This window comes from Theropithecus gelada, chromosome X (genome assembly GCF_003255815.1).
Source record: "Theropithecus gelada isolate Dixy chromosome X, Tgel_1.0, whole genome shotgun sequence".
In the NCBI taxonomy this organism is placed as follows: domain Eukaryota; kingdom Metazoa; phylum Chordata; class Mammalia; order Primates; family Cercopithecidae; genus Theropithecus; species Theropithecus gelada.
The window spans coordinates 15,088,285-15,108,368 of record NC_037689.1 but is presented as its reverse complement, the minus strand read 5'-3'; the positions used below and the strand labels follow the sequence as shown (position 1 = coordinate 15,108,368).

General features: G+C 40.9%; 1 protein-coding gene across 1 annotated transcript in view; it reads right to left on the bottom strand.

Moving 5' to 3' along the window:
• EFHC2 (EF-hand domain containing 2) overlaps positions 1 to 20,084 on the bottom strand; it is a 196,412-nt gene that overhangs the window by 23,320 nt on the left and 153,008 nt on the right. Inside the window, exons 12-13 of the mRNA XM_025371637.1 lie at positions 6,745 to 6,942; positions 4,672 to 4,764 (exon numbers count right to left, since the gene is read on the bottom strand). Of these exons, the coding sequence (XP_025227422.1) occupies positions 4,672 to 4,764; positions 6,745 to 6,942 (291 nt within the window). The remainder of the gene's footprint in view (positions 1 to 4,671; positions 4,765 to 6,744; positions 6,943 to 20,084) is intronic.

Below are 20,084 nucleotides of genomic sequence, written 5' to 3'. Positions count from 1 at the left end.
TCTAAATAGTCATGCCTCTAAATTCCAATTCTGACTACAGCACAGATCTCTGTGAGGTGAGTCACAGCTGCCAGGTAAGGACTGTACATAGAGTCGATGCTCTGTTTGTCCACATGGTTTGGGATTTAAAAGAAAAATCTTTTCAACTAGAAATTCCCTTATATTTGAAAAGGTAGAAAGCATCTGGGTGGGTGGATGTGTCTGACAAAGAGACAGAGAGAGTGAGAGGAGAGAGCACACAAAATAGGAAAAAGGGAGAGAGAGAGAGAAGGGGCTTCTCTCTGAAAACTTCATCAGTACACCAAACACTCTGCCACAATAGCTACCACATGGCTCAGCCCTTGCCCTTCACCCTCACTGCCAGGTATTGTTGGGTGAAATCACAGGAGCCCTAACCCTGCCTCTGGGAGCGGGGCAGGGGGCAGGGCTGGGTAGACTATAATGAGATGATTTTAAAGCCCTGTTAACTTTTTCCGTTTTAACTGATATTTCTGGATGAGGCACCAGCTCTCTTGGGAGGCCAGTTCTAAGGCATTCCATGGAACCCAAAGCCAACTATAAAAGTCTAGCTCACGACAGAGCTGCTGGGGAAAGAGTTGCACTTGAATCTCTACTTATTCCAAGTCTAGATTCAGAAGGCCACAATTAGGGGAGAAGGCTGCCTCTTTCCTTCCTAGTCCCACAAAGAAGACATGGAATGACTTCAGAATTCCCTCTACCTCTTACGATCTAAGAATCAGAATTTCTTGCTTATTATTACAGAGGAACGTTAATATCCAAATGAAGGCTCAGAGGGGTTGAGTAAATGCCCAAGAATCGCATGGCCAAGAAGCAGTAGAGTTGACCTGCAGAGGCAGGAGCAGCTCTGGTGGATACCAAGCCCATGTTTTTCTCCCCCGTGTGCAGTGCATTAGCACAGGACAAGCCTTTGAGGCTGCAAAATGAACGAGATCTAGTCCCCCCCAGGAGCTCAGATAGAGGCAAAGGCTTAGAGTATCTTAGGGAGTTGTAGTTCTACTTCCATTAGAGGCTCATCTTGGCCTGGAGCACAGTCTTCAGTGAAAGACTCTCCTTATACCTCAGAGTTTACACTTATGAAATGAGGAATAATGCCTACTGTCAATTAAAATGTACCTTTTAATATGCTCAAAAATTTGCAAAATATTCTAAGGCCCTTAGCACTACATCAATACAAAGCGTCACTCCTATTATTAATGGATAATCGCTACCACTATAAGAACATTTGAGTCTGATGCTCTGTACATTAATGAAATGAATTTGCTTGGTAAGTAAGGTGACCTTATACCAGCTCCCACAGCACAAACTGACAGGGGCTGACGTAACCAGATACAAAAAGATTTTGAAGTCTTGATTCCAGTTTGAGTTATGCTAACATAATAGGAAAAGGCCAAGCTGAATTATAAGAAAAATGGGAATGGGGTAGAAGTAAAATCCTGGTACCAAAATATAGGGTTAGGAGAAATACAAGGGTAACAATTACTGGGTGAAAGAAAGCATCCAACCCTTTAGCCATATTGTTTTTCATCTCCTGATCTGAATTCACACAGCAGGGTTACACGGCTGCTCAACAGCTGCCCAGCTTCATCCCAAGGCAGGTAAAACTACTACTGGGCAAGAGCGTGCATTGAACAAAGTCAACAAGCTCCATGCCTGCCTCCCACGGGAGACTGCAGACGTCAGAGGGGGCTCTGGCTTAGCGTGCCATAAGGAGGGCTGTGCAGAAAGAGACTCTGGTCAGGGCTCTGTAAAGCCCTGTGGAGTCTGTGGGGAACAATAAGAATGCAGAATATAAATGTAAGCTGCAGGCTGATGGGCCCATTAGGAATTAGGGCAGTCTTTGAAAGGAATCTGCAGAGATGATGCAAAACACCAAGCATGTGACCCAAATCATGGCAGGGCATATTGGAGGGAGAGGGGAATGGGAATGAGACATTTTCTAATCTGATTAGTCTGAAGTTTCCCCTGAGTGTGGAGAAGGGTCACTGCACAATTAGAGGCAAAGTTAGACTGAACATGGTCTGCTTAGCAGCTGAGCGGGATGACCTCCTCAAAGCTAAGCTGGGCTTGGAGACAGATGTGTTCAGAGACTGAGACGACTTCGAAGCAAGTTCTGAAACAATCTTTTTGCATTTAATGTCAAATCGTAAAGGCAAAGACAAAACAGTCTGCTGAGAGAATGAGAGGATGATGACTTGGTGGCCTCAGCACTGGATAAGAAACGTGTAGGTCCTCCAGAGGCCAGGCTCCCACATTACTGGACTTTCCAGGACAACTCATCCTCAAGGCCATCACAAGATAATCTAATAAACATCCACAGCTTCCTGACTAGAAGACAGCTTAATGTGTGAAAGGCATTCAGATCCAATTGTTGAAAAACATGGCTTCCTCTACATAGAAAGACACAGGTTTCTTCCAGTTCATTTCTAAGTACGAGTGTGTGGTCTATGGTCCCTGACTTAAATTTCTCTCCTAGTCCTCAATCAATTCTTTGCACGAGGTACTGTGCTGGGTATTTTATGTATGTTATCTCAATTAATCTTCCTAACCACTAGGAAATAGGTACTGTTATCTCATTCGAGAGATAAGGAATCTGAGGTTCAGGCAGGTCAAAACCCTTGCACAAGATCACACAGCTAATAAGTGGACTCAAAGAATTTAAGAGATGGGAGTGGAGGAAGGGGGTAAAATTGTCAGGATGTGACAACCCATTGGTTATTTATAGGTGGTAAATCAAACAGAAGCAGTGTCTGCATCTGAATGAATCAAAGTTCAAGTCACAACTCTTCATTACAAAGTAAGGGATAAAGAGACACATAAATAGTGCTGTGAGAATTCTTAGGAGGAGATAATCATTCTGATGATCAGCCAAACAAATGCAACAGAGCTTCATGGACATGGTGCCACTTGAAATGGGTCTTGAAGAGCAAGCTTTCAGCAAGTGAAAACCATTGGGAGCTATTGCCTACTGAAGAAATAGCAAGAGAAAAGGCCAGAGGGAAAAAAAAAAAAAAAAAGGGAGCCAGGGAAGGCAGGAGGTATATGTATAAAACGCTAAACGGCCCATGTGGTTACACTACTGGGAACAGGAAGGGGAGTTTTGGGGGTGGGGGATGATAACTGTGAAGAACTCTGAGTCCAAGGCCTGCCTACTTCATCTCAGTTCCTTTACAGCAGGATCGCTCACACGGCTGCTAGCAAATAAAAGCAAATAGGGTTAAACAAAAACAAAATCAAAACAAAACCAATAGAGCTGATAATCTAGAAAATTATTCCAGGTCGATTCAATGCACACACACATCCAACTAGATTTGCCCTCTTCTGGGTTTCCCTCCTGACACCTTGGACCCTAGTTCTCTGACACAGAATTTGGCTTTATCTGTTCCTTTGGTTTCTCCTTTTGTCTCAAACAAGGACTCCCCACTTCAGACCCTATTTGAGAACAATGCTCCAACTGTCAACCCGAAGCCCCACTATGGAGAAGGAGCTTAATTCAAAGTTAAAGAGATGGTCCTTCCTTAGAAAGCAAAGAGACACCACAGAAGGTTTGTGAGTAAAAGTGCAATATGATGTCACGTATTTTTGCTCTTAGAAGGTATTTAGCTGCTACATGTAAAGATGAATTTAAACATTTAGAGACTGGTGGATGAAAGACCAATGTGGTGGCACTGCAGTCTTTAAGAAGCAATGTGGGTCAGAACAAGAATGATGATAGTGGAAATGGAGAGGAGAGAGTAGACGCAGGTAGTAAGGAAGAGGTAGAACTGTCAAGACATTCTAATCTACTGGCTATTTGTAGACAGTAACTCAAAATAATTAGAAGCAGAGGATGTGCCTTTGAAAAGTTCAGGATTCAAGTCACAGCTCTTCTTCTTCCACACTATGTGACTTTGGGCAAAAAACCTCGTCTCTCTAAACCTCAGCATCCTTATGTATGAGATACGAAGGATAACAGTTCCGACCTCACCAAGCTGTACTCAAAAAGTAAATGAGATAATGTATCCAAAACCATGATCACAATGCCTAGAACACAGTCAAAAATGTCAGAATTATCAAGATATATAAGTCAGAGGAGGAGCTAGAGTGAGTGATGCTATAGGACGCATAAGAGGTGGCTGGAGTCTAGGTGGCTGAGAGGGACATGCCAGGAAATCAAAAGTCAGGTTCAACAGTAGAATTGATGTGTTTTAGAAAGCAGTTCGCCATGCTCTCCTTTTATAGCATCATAATCTCTACGTTTTACATCTGGTGCTCTGTCAGGACAGAGCCCCATGCTAATAACCCTAGGTTCTCCTACTGCATGTCTGTAGCTATCAGGAACTGCTGCTTTGAAAAACTTGCCCTGAATTTTACATCTAATGTCCTCCTAACCAACAAAGTTGTGTATTTCATTTTGCCCCAGGAATCTGTGGATATATAAGTGTGTATTCATGTTAAAAAGATAAAACAATAATTTGTAATAGGTTCTCTAACATTCAAAATCAAGACAAACTTTTCCTTCAGTAACACTTAAATGGAGGTAGGTCACCAATAATATAATCAAAACAGTTAAGGGTAAATCAAGGATAATTAAAGGGAGATGTAAAACCAGGAATGGTCCCCCAAATAAAACTATGCAGGCCAATCCCTATCAAGAGTGGAACTCTAACTTACCTTGACAATAAGGATTCTAGAAGATCATCACTCAGAGGTAATCTGGAGGATTTGCACAGCCTTTTAATGTCTTTGGTGGGTAATACATTTTTTCTGCATTAAAACAGAGTAAATGAGCTTTCACATACCTTGTATACCTTTAGTAACAATTACATATTATAGGAAAGGAAATACATTTGTGATGTTTCCTGAGAATGTACACATGGAAGCATGAAAATTGGCATTGGAATTCACAATAAGGAAGAACAGTCATATTTCATTTCATCAACTTTTTCTATTTCAGAGGCCACCAGATTCCATCCTTACAAAGGCTTTTCCTTCAAGATGCAGATTCTTGGTTGGTGACAGTACAGCCTATTAAGGCTGCAGCCACAAGTGTTGCTCTAAGTAATTGATCTGCATTCTTGACCACTAGTCAAAAATGGTTCTGATATTTGAAAACATCTCTTAATTTGACAGGCATCTAGAGCCTCCAACACAAGTATGATATGACTTGAGGGTGTTTTTCTGTTCTTTTCCTTGGACCCAAAACCTTATAACCTGGAAGCCCCAGCTGGGGCCTCAATATTCACTTCAGTTTTTTCAGATGCTAGCAGTTTTCTCTAGAGCAGCCCAACAGTCATTTTCTCCAGTCTTCTGGGGGCAAAGAAATGCTTGTCCAATGTTCTCATTCAGCCAACACTTTTCCAGGCATCAGGCAAAATTAGAACCAACAGGAAAGAAAGTTGGCTCTTTTCTTTGCAATGAGAATGTTTATATCTAGAATGAAAGCTTGTTGGATCTGGAAGAACCTCAGGTTATCTGGTCAAGCAGCCCCATTGTTCCCAAGAAGTGTTCCTTGAATGAAGGAGGGCCACACTTCTCACTCTGGGGAAGGGGCACCACTAGGGTGGAAGGCAGGGCCAGGGCCATGCAAAACTCAGGTCACACATCTTCTAGGAAGCTTGGGGAAGCTTAAAGAGTCAAGGAAAAATACCATCTTTATAAAAACTCAAAGAGGATGCATTATGGATTAATAAAAAAATGTTTATTTCTAAGACAAACTATGGGACCTGCACAGATATTCAGGGTATGCAGTTAGCCACTTGGGTGCAGACTTCAAGTTTGGGGATAAGGAAAGAGGTCACAAGGAAGAGAGATGGCAGTGGTGTGCAGCATAAGGATTAAAAGCTAGAGTGAGAACTAAGATTTTTCTAATTCTAGATGAAATCAGTAAATTTATATTTCTCCCCCACTGTATCAGGTCTGTAAGATGAATAAAAAAAAATTAAGATGTTTGCATCCAGTTGTATATAACAATGACTTAATGAAGCTCAATATGCAGACAATCAACGTATAAGAAATAGCTTATGCTGAGCTTCATTATTTTCAAGAAGAAATAATTTCAAAGAAATTCTACAGAATGTTTGCTTGAAAATTCCATTTTCTGTTTATTATAAAAGTTACATGTATAAATCCCCATCAGTAATAAAATAATGTAAAAAGATCACAACTCAAATTAACCATTCTAACATTTTGATTTACTATGCTTCAGTTGAAAGCTTCTAGAAACAAATGAAAAGAACATGCAAGGGAGAGGCCTACTCTTTCAAAGGTACAGGGCCTCTCCTATTCCATCAACAAGACCAGCCTGGCCAACATGGTGAAACCCTGTCTCTACTAAAAATACAAAAAAAAAAAAAAAAAAAAATTAGCTGGGTGTGGCGGTACAAGCCTGTAGTCCCAACTACTCAGGAGGCTGAGGCAGGAGAATCTCTTGAACCTGGGAGGTGGAGGTTATAGTGAGCCGAGGTCATGCCACTGCACTCTAGCCTGGGCGACAGAACCAGATGCCATATTACACACACACACACACACACACACACACACACACACAAAGCTCACCATCACTGGGAAATATCTGTACCCAAATACTTCTCCGAAAATGATTTAAGGTGTCTGTGCTAAATAGTAGAGTATGAGTATGATGACACATGTCAATTTCTTTTTGCCCTTTTTGATAAAATAGAAATTCCTTCATTACTCAGGTTCACAGAAATGTAAATGATTAGAATCAATAAAACAAAAGCTTACTTTTCTCGATCTTCATACACACAGGAATAAATGAAACTGTCGAAATTCTCAAACATATTTTTCTTGAACTTTTCATGGGCCAGTGCGATTAAGAAATCCACATCTGAACAGGTGTCCTCAGGTGCACGGTAGTGACGTACAATGGTTACAAATTCTTGCTCTGAGAGGTTTCCAACAGTAAAAGACATCAATATGTCTCTGTAATAAAAAGGGAAAAACATTTATAAGCTGATACATAAGAATACAGTATTTTACCTCTCCTTCTATTTAAAAGATCCAAATTCTATTTTATAAAACTTTTACCAACTGTACAGAGGTCAGGTGATTTTTTAAACTTAATTTCTCTACTTAATTTGGGAGCAGCAGGAAGGCACCAATGCCAGAATGGAAAATCATAGGCACTGTAGCTTATAAATAAAAATGGCATTTTGCCCAGAGTCAAACACCTACCAAATAACAGCCTGCAACCAGGAAGTAAATTTTTAAAGGCCTTGAATGGTCAAAAAACCTGTCACCAAGTACATGACTTTATTCAATGCCTATTAATCTTCCTTACACAAAATAGTAACAGGCTTGCGTTTCTGGTTTCCTGGGACATAAGATTTGTTAAGTTAATAAATTAGAAAGGTGTTTTGGGATAGGGAAAGCAATCATGCACATTTCTGTAATAAAAAGTAAAAATGGACACACCCTAGCAGTGAGAAAAAGAAAAAAAAAATGAAACGTTAAAAGACCTATGTAAGCATACAGCTATCTGCATCTTTAGAAGGCAAATGATACTGAGATTATTAGGTAGAGCTTAAAAAACTAAATAACAACATACCAATGAAGAAGACTCGAGGCCTAACAAATTGGCTGAATTGTTTTCAATGTAACTCTGTGTGAAATCCATAAACTATGCAGCATACATCAGAAAGAATTACATCAAAACGATTAAAATGCAAAATGTTATGCTGTTACAGGAATAAGCTTCCACTGTCTAGAAAATTTATTTACTGGAAATAATTCAGTTTCTAAGAATCCTGAATAAACAAGGGAATAGAAAATTTTATTTGGCCTTCTGCTAGAAAGAGGTCTTTCAGAATAAATGCTTTCAGTTCTTTCAGGTATTTCTGGACATTATCATTTAATAATTCTAGATTCTCCTAGTCAAGAATTTCCATAGAGTCTAGGAAAGCCTACAGCAATGATGTTGACCTATCTAAAGGAAATTCATTTCATCTACATCTACTTCTCAAGTTTCCTCGGTTGTTTTGTTTTGTTTAAATTTGGTTTTGCTTTTGTATTTTTAATGAGAAATGAATGCAAAATCCAACCAAGATGATCCCAGAATTTCAGCAAGTCAGGTCAGACAACCAATTAGTAATATTGGCAGGAGGCTCGCTATATGGAAAACACTGTAAAAGGCTCTCTGGCATTTTAACTTTTCCGAGTCTGTTATCTATTTGCACTGTCCAAGCATATAGAAGAACTTTCAAAGCCAGAAACTGGTAGGGCCACTTAAATAAACAGTAATAGCAATAACTTCTGCCATTTGTTGAGTACTAACTGTGTGCCAGGTCCTGTGCTAGCAGGGACTTCTGACATCTAGCCTAGGAGGTGGTGCTACTATTATCCCCACTGTACAGATGTGAACTGAGGCAGAGAAATGTTAAGTAACTTGCCTAATGTCACAAAAGCCAGAATGTGAACCCATGTAGTCTGGCTCTAAAGCCCATGTTCTTGCATACTACTCTATCCCTCTTCTGTTGGGACACAGAAGGTGGAGAGAACTGATGGAGTGGGGCTCAGTCAGGAAATCTGCCTAAAGGCAGTGGGGTTTAAGCTGATTTTTTATGAACCTTTATTGCCTTTATTGTCCATCATCTCTGCTTTGAGGGCTATCACTAACCATTATTTAAAAACTAAGAGAAAATAATTTCAGAAAACCTGAGTCACCAACTATCACTGACAGAGGGCTAAGTAACCACAAAAGAGCCACTCCAAGTAAAGCCCCTGGCTCCTCTACAACACTGGTCAAGAAATAGTCATGCCATGTGTGTAAAATGGAACACTACACCGTCATTAAAAGTATGATGTTTGGGGCCAGGTGTGGTGGCTCATGCTCATAATCCCAGCACTTAGGGAGGCCAAGATGGGCAGATCGCCTGAGGTCAGGAGTTCGAGACCAGCCTGGCCAACGTGGTGAAACCCCATCTCTACTAAAAATACAAAAATTAGCTGGGCGTGGTGGCGCACACCTATAATCCCAGCTACTAGGGAGGCTGAGGCACGAGAATCATTTGAACCCAAGAGGCAGAGGTTGTGGTAGCTGAGATTATGCCACTGCACTCCAGCCTGGGTGACAGAGTAAGACTCTGTCTCAAAAAAGAAAAATAAATAAATAAAAATAAAAAAGAAGATTATAGAAGAATATATCTAAAAGTTAAAAAAAAAGGTTATGATGTCTGGGAGGCTGAGGCAGGAGGATTGCTTCAATCCAGCAGTTTGAGGCTGCAATGAGCTCTGACCATGCCACTGTACTCCAGCCTGGACAACATAGTGAGAACCCATCTCTACCAAAAAAAAAAAAAAAAGCTGGGCATGGTGGCATGCACCTATAATCCCAGCTACTTGGGAAGCTGAGGCAGGAGGATCACTTGAAGTTAGGAGTTTGAGGCTGCAGTGAGCTATGATCATACTGCTGCACTCCAGCATGAGTGACAGACCAAGACCCCACCTCTAAAAAAAGAAAAGTATGGTATTGATTGATATTTATTGGTATGATAGATGTCCATGCTATGTTGATAAATGTAGTATGATCCCAGTGAAAAATCAAAATACAGGTGCACATATGGTCATAGAAATAAGACCAGAAGGATGCATGCCAAAACATCAATAGTATTATCCTGAATGGCTGAGATGTCTTTTTAAAACAAAACGTATTTCCATTTTTTTCTGAATTTTTGTAATAATCAAATATTATTTTCATTGTCTAAATGAAAAAAAAAAAAACATTTGAAAGCATTTCCTTTTGAGAGTAGAATATGGCGTGAAGAAGAGAAAGTGGCATGCTCCCAAGGACAAGGAAAAAGAACATGTGAAGCAGTAACTAGAAACTTTCCATACATCTTTCACTAAACTTATTATAGCACCACCAGAACATAAAAGTTTATTTTCCTTTTCATTGGATAAACTGAAATTATCCTGGTTTCACTGCAGTTAAAATTTATATCTGCTGGGTTTCTGTATGCTTGGGTTTTAAACAGCTCAGTATTCCAGTTTTACATGGCGTTACATGAGAGTTTCAAACAAGCTGCGCTATACTTGAAACTGCTGACAGCCCTGCAGGGCATCAGGGGCTCCTGGAGCGGCTGCCTGTGTGGCTGCTGTGCCCACGTGAGGCAGGTTCCTGCACCAGGGATCTCAATCAGGATGTACAAGCCTCACCTTGCAGACCTCAGATGGCTGTCGCCACTCTGCCCTGCATTTGACACATGTGTGTTTTTCAGGATTCACCCTGCCCTGTTAAACTTTAGTAGGATTCACAAAGAATTAAAAATCAAAAGTCACACATTCCATTTTTTATTGTAGTAAAATACACATAGCATAAAATTTCCCATTTGTGACATTTAGTATATTCACAATGTTGTACAACCACCACCTCTATCTAGTTCTGAAACATTTCCATCACCCCAAATAAACCTCATACCCATTGAGCAACCACACCTCTTTCCTCCCTCCTTCCTAATCCTCCTCCCTATCCAGAAACCACTAATCTGCTATCTCTACAGATTTGCCAGATTCTGGATATTTTATATAAATGGAATTATGTAATATGTATTCTTTTGTGATTGGGTTCTCTCAGCACATTTTCAAAGTTCATTCATGTTGTAGCATGTATCAGGACTTCATCGTTTTTCACTGCTGAATTCTTATTCATTGTACTATCATACTATTGTTCATTGTATGAATGTGCCATACTTTGTTTATCCACTCATACGTACATGGACATGTGGGTTGTTGCCACCTTTGGCTGTTGTGAATAGTGCTGCTATGAACATCTGTGTACAAGTTTTTGTGTAAACACCTGTTTTCAATTCTTTGGGTTACATATACCAAGGAGTGAAACTCCTGAGTCACAGGTAAGTCTGTTTAACCTATTGTGGCACTGCCAAACTGCTTTCTGAACACTCTATTTTGCTTAGCAGCAGCCACAAAAACATAGGTCCAACTTCCATCAAGCATAGCCCTTCCTCACCTAAAAACGTCATACTGAACTTGAAATAAGATCTGATAGCAAAATCTGATCTCAGTACTTCTTGACCAATCATTTCAGGGAAATAAAAATGTATTTTAAAAGGCAGTTGTGATTGTATTGATCTTGTGTCCTGTGATTATTATTACTAATCTTGAAGATTTAGATAGCAAGTTACCTTTGCCTTTAGCCAACACTGTACTACATTCCTGGAACTAATATTTTAATACAGTATAATAGTATAATATCACAGTATTATTTAGTTAATCTTATAAGGGATGCTGCCATGATTTTCTCTTGGCTTTTGTAACTAAAGTCATAAGACTCAAAAAAATGCCAAGATGCTCTAGGGTATTGAGAATTCTATGCAGAATTCTGAAACATGAAACGCTAAACAGCTTTATAAGACATAATTCCATTAAAGTCATCCAGTAAAATGGTGAATCAAAACTTCCTTTTAAAGCTCTGAATCTCAGGGTATTTTCTTACTTGTTGAATCATTAAAGTTTAAGCAATGTCTTTCAAATAAACTAAAAAAAATTAGTTTTAGCATAAACAAGGGCTCAAGAGCCTAAGCCTTCAGACCCTAAGGCATACAGCAAAATCTAGTTGAGCCTAAATTAAACCAAGCAGCAGTTTTGGCGACAATTAGGTAGCACCCTTTCTCATTACTTTCAATTTGATATTCATCAAATAAAATGTGTTTTGCTTCCTGTAATCAGAAGCTGTGCACACCTGCTCATATTCTACCCTCCCTCAGGCTTTCCCTTACACTTGTGGGCCTAAGCTGCCCATACAAAACAGAAACCCTTGCTGTATTGTCACTTATATTCCAGCATGTCATACTGTGGTTTTGTTCATTGTTGAATCTGTGGCTAGAGGATTGCCAGACAGTAGAGGGTGGTAGAGATAGCTGGTAGAATATGTGTCAGAGGAAGGAGAGATGGGAAAATACATCACAGAGAGTCCAATACAAATGTCTGACCAAACAGGTTTTGCTACAGGCCTAACCAGAGTCTAATGCCACGTACAAAGCTCTTCAACTCCACTGGAGAACAAGGCCATTACAGATGGCCACTTCACCTCCAGAGAGTGCAGTTATAGACTTGTGGTATAAGTGGTTTCTTCTGGAGTTATGCAACATGGTGACCTCACAAGACAGACCAAGGAATTCCACAGAAAAGGAGAGAAAAAGGGGTCACTGCAGACTATCAGAAAACTATCTACTCCAGCTGAGGTCACAAGCTTGTTTCCAACCAGGAGGCAGTGTGGTTTAGTGGAAAAAGTGTGAGCTTTCAAATTACATTGACCTGTATTAAAATTCCAGTCCCACTAATTCACCAGTAAATGGGAACTGTGGTAAACTACTCAACTTCTCTGAACCTCAGTTCCTTACCTGTGAAATGGGACAAGACCACTTGTGAAATAGAATTTTATTTTCCTATAGAAGCCAGGATGATATGTTAAAACAGAAGTCAGACCATGTTCTTTGCCTATTCAAAACCCTGTGAGGGTTGGCCGTCTCTCTCAAAGTAGAACTCAAAGGCCTCATGATGGCTTACAAGGCCTGACATGATTGGCCCCTCCTCTGCTGTCGCTAGAAACTCATCCTCTACAACTCTTCCCATCCTTCCCTCTATACCTGCCTAAAACAAGCCAGGCACATTTCAACTTCAGAGCCTTTGTACTTGCTGTTCTCTCTACCTGGAATGGAATGTTCTTCCCCAAGACAGTCACATAGGCTATTCCTTCACCTCCTGCAGGGCATCTTATCTTGTTAGATGTCAGTTTCTCTGTGAGGCGCTCTCTGGCCAACCTTCTTAAAAGTGTGACCCCTGGCGGGGCATGGTGGCTCATGCCTGTAATCCCAGCACTTTGGGAGGCCAAGGTGGGCAGATCACCTGAGGTCAGGGGTTCAAGATCAGTCTGGCCAACATGGTGAAACCCTGTCTCTACAAAAATTAGCCAGGCGTGGTGGTGCACGCCTGTACCCCAGCTACTCGGGAGACTGAGGCAGAAGAATTGCTTGAACCTGGAAGGCAGAGGTTGCAGTGAGCTGAGATTGCACCATTGCCCTCCAGCCTGGGCAATAAGAGCGAAACTGCATCTCAAAAAAAAAAAATAATAATAAAAACAATAAAAAGTGTGACCCCTTCCTCCACAACTCTGGCACTTCCTAATCCGTTTCCTGCTTTCTTTTCCTCAGTGTCATTCATCACACTCTAACGGTATATAATTACTTATTTTGAAGATAGCCTTTATCTCCCTCCCACCCCCACTGGAGTGTAAGATCCACAGAGAGCAGTGGTTTTTGTCTATTTTGTTCATTGTTGAATCTGTGACACCTTAAATAGCCCCTGGCACATAGTAAGCTCTCTATAACAAATAGTCTGATGAAGAAATGAAAAATGAGGATTAAGTTAGCAAGATATAAAAAGCATTCCGCATAGTACCTTGAACTATGAATGCTCAATAAATGATAGCAATTTTTATTATTCTCATCATCTCACAATGGAGATAATTTCAAGTTGTGTTAAACTGAAAGCACTACTTCTCTTAAGTAAGTTTATCTTGGAGAAATGTGAAATGCTTTTGATGATTCTGAAACCTTACAATCTATCTGCAGGATATAAAATGAAAATGGCATGCTTGTTTTAAACAGTCATATTCAGGAGTAAGTCTAAAGTACTAAAAAATAAACTCCAGGTATGCCTCCTTTTATACAATGAATAGATCTGAAATGCTCCATAAATACTTAATTTTTAGAAATTGAATTAGATGCCCTCTTTCACTCTCTCTTACATATAAAGATATGCTATCTTTATCTTGGTCATTTTAAATTGGCAATGGCATCTAACATCTTAGCTTTAAATTCCTCTAATTTCTGTCAAGTTCTTAATGACAAGCAAGCACACTGAACCCTGAAAGAAATAATAAATCCTTTTTTTTTTAAGAGGCAGGGTCTTACTCTGCACCCAGGCTGGAGTGCAGTGGTGTGATCACGGCTCACTGCAACCACGGACTCCTGGACTCAAGCAATCCTCCCATCTTAGCCTCCCAAGTAGCTAGCTTCACAGGTGTGCACTACCACGCTTGGCTAATTTTTAAACTTTCTTGTAGAGATGGGGTCTTGCTATGTTGCCGAGGTTGGTCTCCTAGGCTCAAGTGATCCTCTCACTTTGGCCTCCCAAAGTGCTGGGGTTACAGGTGTGAGCCACTGTGCCCAGTTTAAAGAAATCCTTTTGAAACTAAATAACATTTACATACTATAAATAATAACAGCCAAATTCATCTGCCTTGTAAATTGAGTTTTTGATATATTTTCTCAAAGAGAAGTAAGTACATCTGCAGTGAAAATCATTGACCCTGTTGTCTTATTCCAAATAAATATAAGCAGCTTCATGTTTTCTCTGTATTACTGTTCTAATCTTCATTTCACATCAACTATAATACTATGGTTTTTCCTGTTTTGACATGTAGTGGAATGTACATGGTAATTTTAATTTATTTAGTTTGAAATTCAGTATGTCTTGGTACACTCGACTTCAGGCCTATTTAAGTGTAGCCAAACAAAATGAGATATTTTCATGCAGTTAAGAGTAATTGCTGTATACCATTAACAGTCTATTCTTCACAGAAGTATAATTTTAGAAACCTTTAAAATGTTCATCTATAATTCTTCCATGATTTGGTACAATATGCATTTAAACAAGCTAAAGCAACAGTGGGCTTTTTAGTTTTGTTTTTTAAATTGTGTCAACATTTTTGGTAACTGGTAACAGCAAATGAAGTCTCAATACTGGTGCTTACCATGCAAGGTAAGCAGAAGGAGTGAATATTAATTTCATTTACAAGCAGAGTTCTTCGTTTACTACCACTGCCTTTGCATTAACACCCACTTTACGTTCAGGGATTATTTGTCTCCAAGCAAACCCCACTTCTTTGGCTTTTTGTTTTTCACTGTCTCTCACTTGGCTACCAGATGGTTTAGAGGCCTACAAGATCATGGTGAGCTCTGTGACAATTGGAGGGCCTTGTGTGATGAAGGGTGCCCCCAGCTAAACCCACAGGTTAGCTGTTCATACAACAGGTGAATACAAAACACGGTCTGTGCTCTATTGGTGCTTATAATCAATTTAGTAATTCAAGATTTACTCACATCAAATAATTATCGGTAATATAATCAGATTCTTAAATCTTTTTGAACACACACTTTAAAATATAAAATTTGGGCCAGGCACGGAGCTTCTTAACTGTAATTCTAGCAACTCGGGAGGCCAAAGTGGGAAGGTGACTTGAAGCCAAGAGTTCAAGGCCAGCCTGGGAAGCCTAATGAGACTCCATTTCTACCAAAAAAATTAAAAAATTAACCAGGCATGGTAGCACGTGCCTGTAATCCCAGCTACTTGGGAGGCTGAGGTGGGAGGATCATTTGAGCCAAGGAGGTCAAAGTTGCAGTGAGCTATGATCATTCTGCTGTACACGAGCCTGAGTGACAGAGCAAGACCATGTCTCAAAGGAAAACAAAATGTGTATATATATATACAGGCTTTACTCCATTATAAAAGTAATACATTTCCAATTATAGAGAATTTGGATAATATGTAAAAGCAAGGATAAAAAGAAAAGAAAAACCATACACACCCCTGCCACCCAAATACAACCAAGTAAACATCCTGGTACACTCCTCTGCAGTCTCTTTACTATGCATGGGCATTTGTCTTTTTCTTAATAGGTGTGAACATATTTTCATCTTTTTCACTTAACTAATACATTTCCATGTTATTACAGACTATTCTGAAACCAAAATGCTAAACCATACTTCTGTTACTGGATATTACATGTTTTTTTTTCCAAATTTTTATACAAATAATGCCATAATGAGCATCTATATGCATAAACATTTGTCTGTATTTACAATTATTCCCTTCGGATGGTGTTCCAGAAGTACAATTAGTGAGGCAAAACAAAGGAACATTTGACCAGCTAGGCAACATAGCAAGACCCCATCTCTACAGAAATTTTAAAAAATTAGCTTGGCATTGTGGTGTGTGCCTAGGGTCCCAGCTACTTGGGAGACTGAGAGGCCAGGAGGATAGCTTGAGTCCAGGAGTTTGAGGCTTCAGAGAGCTATGATGGTATCACTGCACTCCAGCCTGGGTGACAGAGTGAGAAAGTGTCTCAAAAAAGAAAAGTAAAATAACAATTAAAAAGACTGTAATCCCAGCACTTTGGGAGGCCGAGGCAGGCAGATCACAAGGCCAGGAGATCGAGACCATCCCGGCTAACACGATGAAACCCTATCTCTACTAAAAATACAAAAAATTAGCCAGGCGTGGTGGCGGGCACCTGTAGTCCCAGCTACTCAGGAGGCTGCGGCAGGAGAATGGTGCGAACCCAGGAGGCGGAGCTTGCGGTGAGCCGAGATCGCGCCACTGCGCTCCAGCCTGGGCAACAGAGCGAGACTCCATCTCAAAAAAAAAAAAAAAAAAAAAAAAAATTAAAAAGAAAGTAACACTTAAAAAGGTCTTGACACACAGTACTAAGTTGCTTTTACCCTCCCATCAGCAATGAGGAAGAGTCCTCAGCAATGGAATATCCTTTCAAAAGGTGTTTCCTGTCAAATATGGAGACGGAAGTAAAAGAAAAAAAAAAGTGTGTGTGTGTTTTTTTTTTCTTTCTTTCTTTAACAGAGTCTCGCTCTGTCACTCAGGCTAGAGTGGAGTGGTGCGATCTCAGATCATTGCAACCTCTCCCTCCTGGGATCAAGTGAGCCTCCCACCTCAGCCTCCTGAGTATCTGGGGGCTGCAGGTATGTGCCACCACGCCCAGCAATTTTTTTTTTTTTTGGTAGAGACGGGGTTGGCTTTTTGTTTTGCCCAGGCTGGTTTCAAACTCCTGGGCTCAAGCCATCTGCCTGTCTCAGCCTCCCCAACACTGGGATTATAGGCATGAACCACCGTGCCTGGCCATAAAAGCGTTTCCTAATTCAACAGGTAAAAATGATGCCTCATTTTAATCAATAATAATTTGATTGCTGGCCGGGCGCGGTGGCTCAAGCCTGTAATCCCAGCACTTTGGGAGGCCGAGACGGGTGGATCACGAGGTCAGGAGATCGAGACCATCCTGGCTAACATGGTGAAACCCCGTCTCTACTAAAAAATAACAAAAAAAAACTAGCCGGGCGATGTGGCGGACGCCTGTAGTCCCAGCTACTCGGGAGGCTGAGGCAGGAGAATGGCGTGAACCCGGGAGGCGGAGCTTGCAGTGAGCTGAGATCAGGCCACTGCACTCCAGCCTGGGCGACAGAGCAAGACTCCGTCTCAAAAAATAATAATAATAATAATAATAATAATTTGATTGCTAATAAACTTCAACATCTCTTCCCCTTATTTAAGAAATATTCTTCTATTGTGTTCTGTCTGCACACATCCCTTGTCCATGAATCCATTCATTCATTCGTTCATTCATTCATTCAATAAACACTGATTGAACATTAACTTTATGTTGAATGATGGAGAATAATAGAGGAATGGACCAGATTTGACTCCCAACCCTCAAAATCTACATCCTAGAATTAACCATAGATTAGAGGAAAAGCCAAGTCAGTGAAGTAGAAAGAGTGCTACAATAAAGATATGTCCAAAAGCTCAAGTACCCCTCATCCAGTCTGACATGTGTATACATGTAGGGAGAAATTCAGGAAAGCTTCACAGCAGAGATGGTAGCAGAGCAGATCTTGAAGATGAAAGGCAATCTGCCAACCAGAGAAGTGGGAGCTGAGTAAGGGAAGGAGGCTGAGAGGAATGGGAGAAAGAATCATATCCTCAAAGATTCAAAGAGGGCAAGAAGAGCCAGGTGCGGTGGATCACACCTGTAATCCCAGCACTTTGGGATGCTGAGGCAGGTGGGTCACTTGATGTCAGGAGTTTGAGATCAGCCTGACCAACATGGTGAAACCCCATCTCTACTAAAAATACAAAAAAAAAAAAAAATTACTAGGCATGATGGTGCACACCTGTAGCCCCAGATACTTGGGAGGCTGAGGCAGGAGAATTGCTTGAACCCAGGAGGCGGAGGTTGCAGTAAGCCGAGATTGTGCCACTGCACTCTAGCCTGGGCGATGATGAAGCAACACTCTATCTCGAAAAAAGAAAAAAGAGGGCAAGAAGATGGTATAATACATCTGAAAAGCTGTACAAACTGTTAATAACAGGCACAGACATTATCAAGGGCTCAGTGTATGTCAAACATTGATCTGCTTCACATGCATAGATTCATTTAACCCTCATGACAATCCTTTCAGTAGGAACTTGGTTCCCATTATACTGATGAGGAACTAAGGCCCAGACAGCTTTAACAGATTGCCCAAGGGCACAATACTATTAATAGTAAGAAGTGGAGCCACGATGTTCAGGGTTCATAGAATGATTAGAATATAGTGAAAACAAAGCAAGAGATAAATTCGAGAGCTGGCAGGTGGGGCCCAATCACGAGAGGTGCATGTGTGTGCCATGTTAGGATACCCAGGTTTTCTTCTGTTGGTGAAGGGAATCTCTTGAAGGGTGTTGAGCAAGACAGCAATATGAGCAGAGAGTTAGAAGCCCAAGTACTCAGGAAGCAATGCAGAGGTAGGCACGGGAGTGCTTCTGGGATGAAGAGAATGGGCTGAGGTTGCAGCTCAGAGGCAAAACTAGAATTGAATGTGCTGGACCTCGGATGGACTCTAAGCCTCTTGTTGAGTGTCTGGGAGACAGGGCCATCATGGAAGCTAGCTTTGGACAGCAGGAGGGACACCTTTTCTACTGAGATGAAAAAGGAATGCCAAGTTGTGGATGTGGGGGCATGGGTGTGGTTTACATCTCAGGATCTCTATATGCTCTATTAACCTGGAGATGAGGTTTTCTGTTATAAATCGGAGGAAAATGGTGAAGTTAGGAGCTTAAGAGTGAGAAAGTTTGAAATATCCATTGTGGAGAGTGGAAACAGGTACTAGGCCTTGATTCCCTCCTTAACTGCTTCTTCATCCTCAGCTACTCACTGATCCATCAGTTGTTCAGCTTGTCATCTGTGCCTTTGATTTCTATTGGTCCTTTCCTTTCAGCATATAGAATGTTCATGTCTCTCTCAACTTAAAACAACAGCAAAACCCAGTCCATGACCTTCTGCCCAGCAAAGTCATCCTGGTAGTGTCCACCAGCCTGGCAGAACCTGTCTTCCACAGCAGCCTGGTGACAAGAAGAAGCCACAGCAGCGGCGTTTGGCAGTGGTCTGGCCATCCCCAGACAAAATAAGCATCCCTGGGGTTCCTGGACAACAAAGGGCAAAGGAAAAGAGAAGAGGTCTCAAGAATAGACTGACAAATCTCCAAGAGGAATTCCAGATAATATGGCAAATGGGAATTAAATGAGAAAGTAAAAGAGAGGTGACCATATGCCAATCTGGAGCAGGTGGCATGTGTCATGATGGTTCAAGGGCAATCAAGGAGTTCACATTTATGGTGAAGATTTCTCTTGATTTCTTTTCCTCCTGTCATCTTATTTTGTGTTTTCAGTTTTTCATGTCTTGTTGCTATTACCTTATATTGATTGCTACTTGTCTTTTGCAATACAGCCTAAATGTGGCAGGTTCTTGAATAACATCACCTCATTCAACATCATTTTATGATAATGCTGATTGGGGAAAAAAAATGGCTCCAGGCTGGAGCCACTGTCTGCATGAAGTTTGTACTTTCTTTCCATGCCTGCACGGGTTTTCTCTGGTTTCTTCTCACATCCCGAAGCTGTGCACATGAGGTGAGCTGGCATGTCCATATGGTCCCAGTGTGACTGAGTGTGGATGTGTGAGTGCACCCTGCGATGGGATGGTGTCCTGTCCAGGGCTGGTTCCCATCTTGTACCCTGAGCTGCTGGGACAGGCTCCAGCCACTCATGTCCTTGAACTGGAATAAGTGGGTTGGAAAATGAATGAACAAATGAATACAAATTAGGATAAAATAAAAACTCATCAAGTCTATGACGATAAAGGACATGGGACAAAAACGCTCAGCAAGCCTGCTCTACTTCTGATATTTTGGTTTTGAACTGCAAGGTGGGAAAAGATG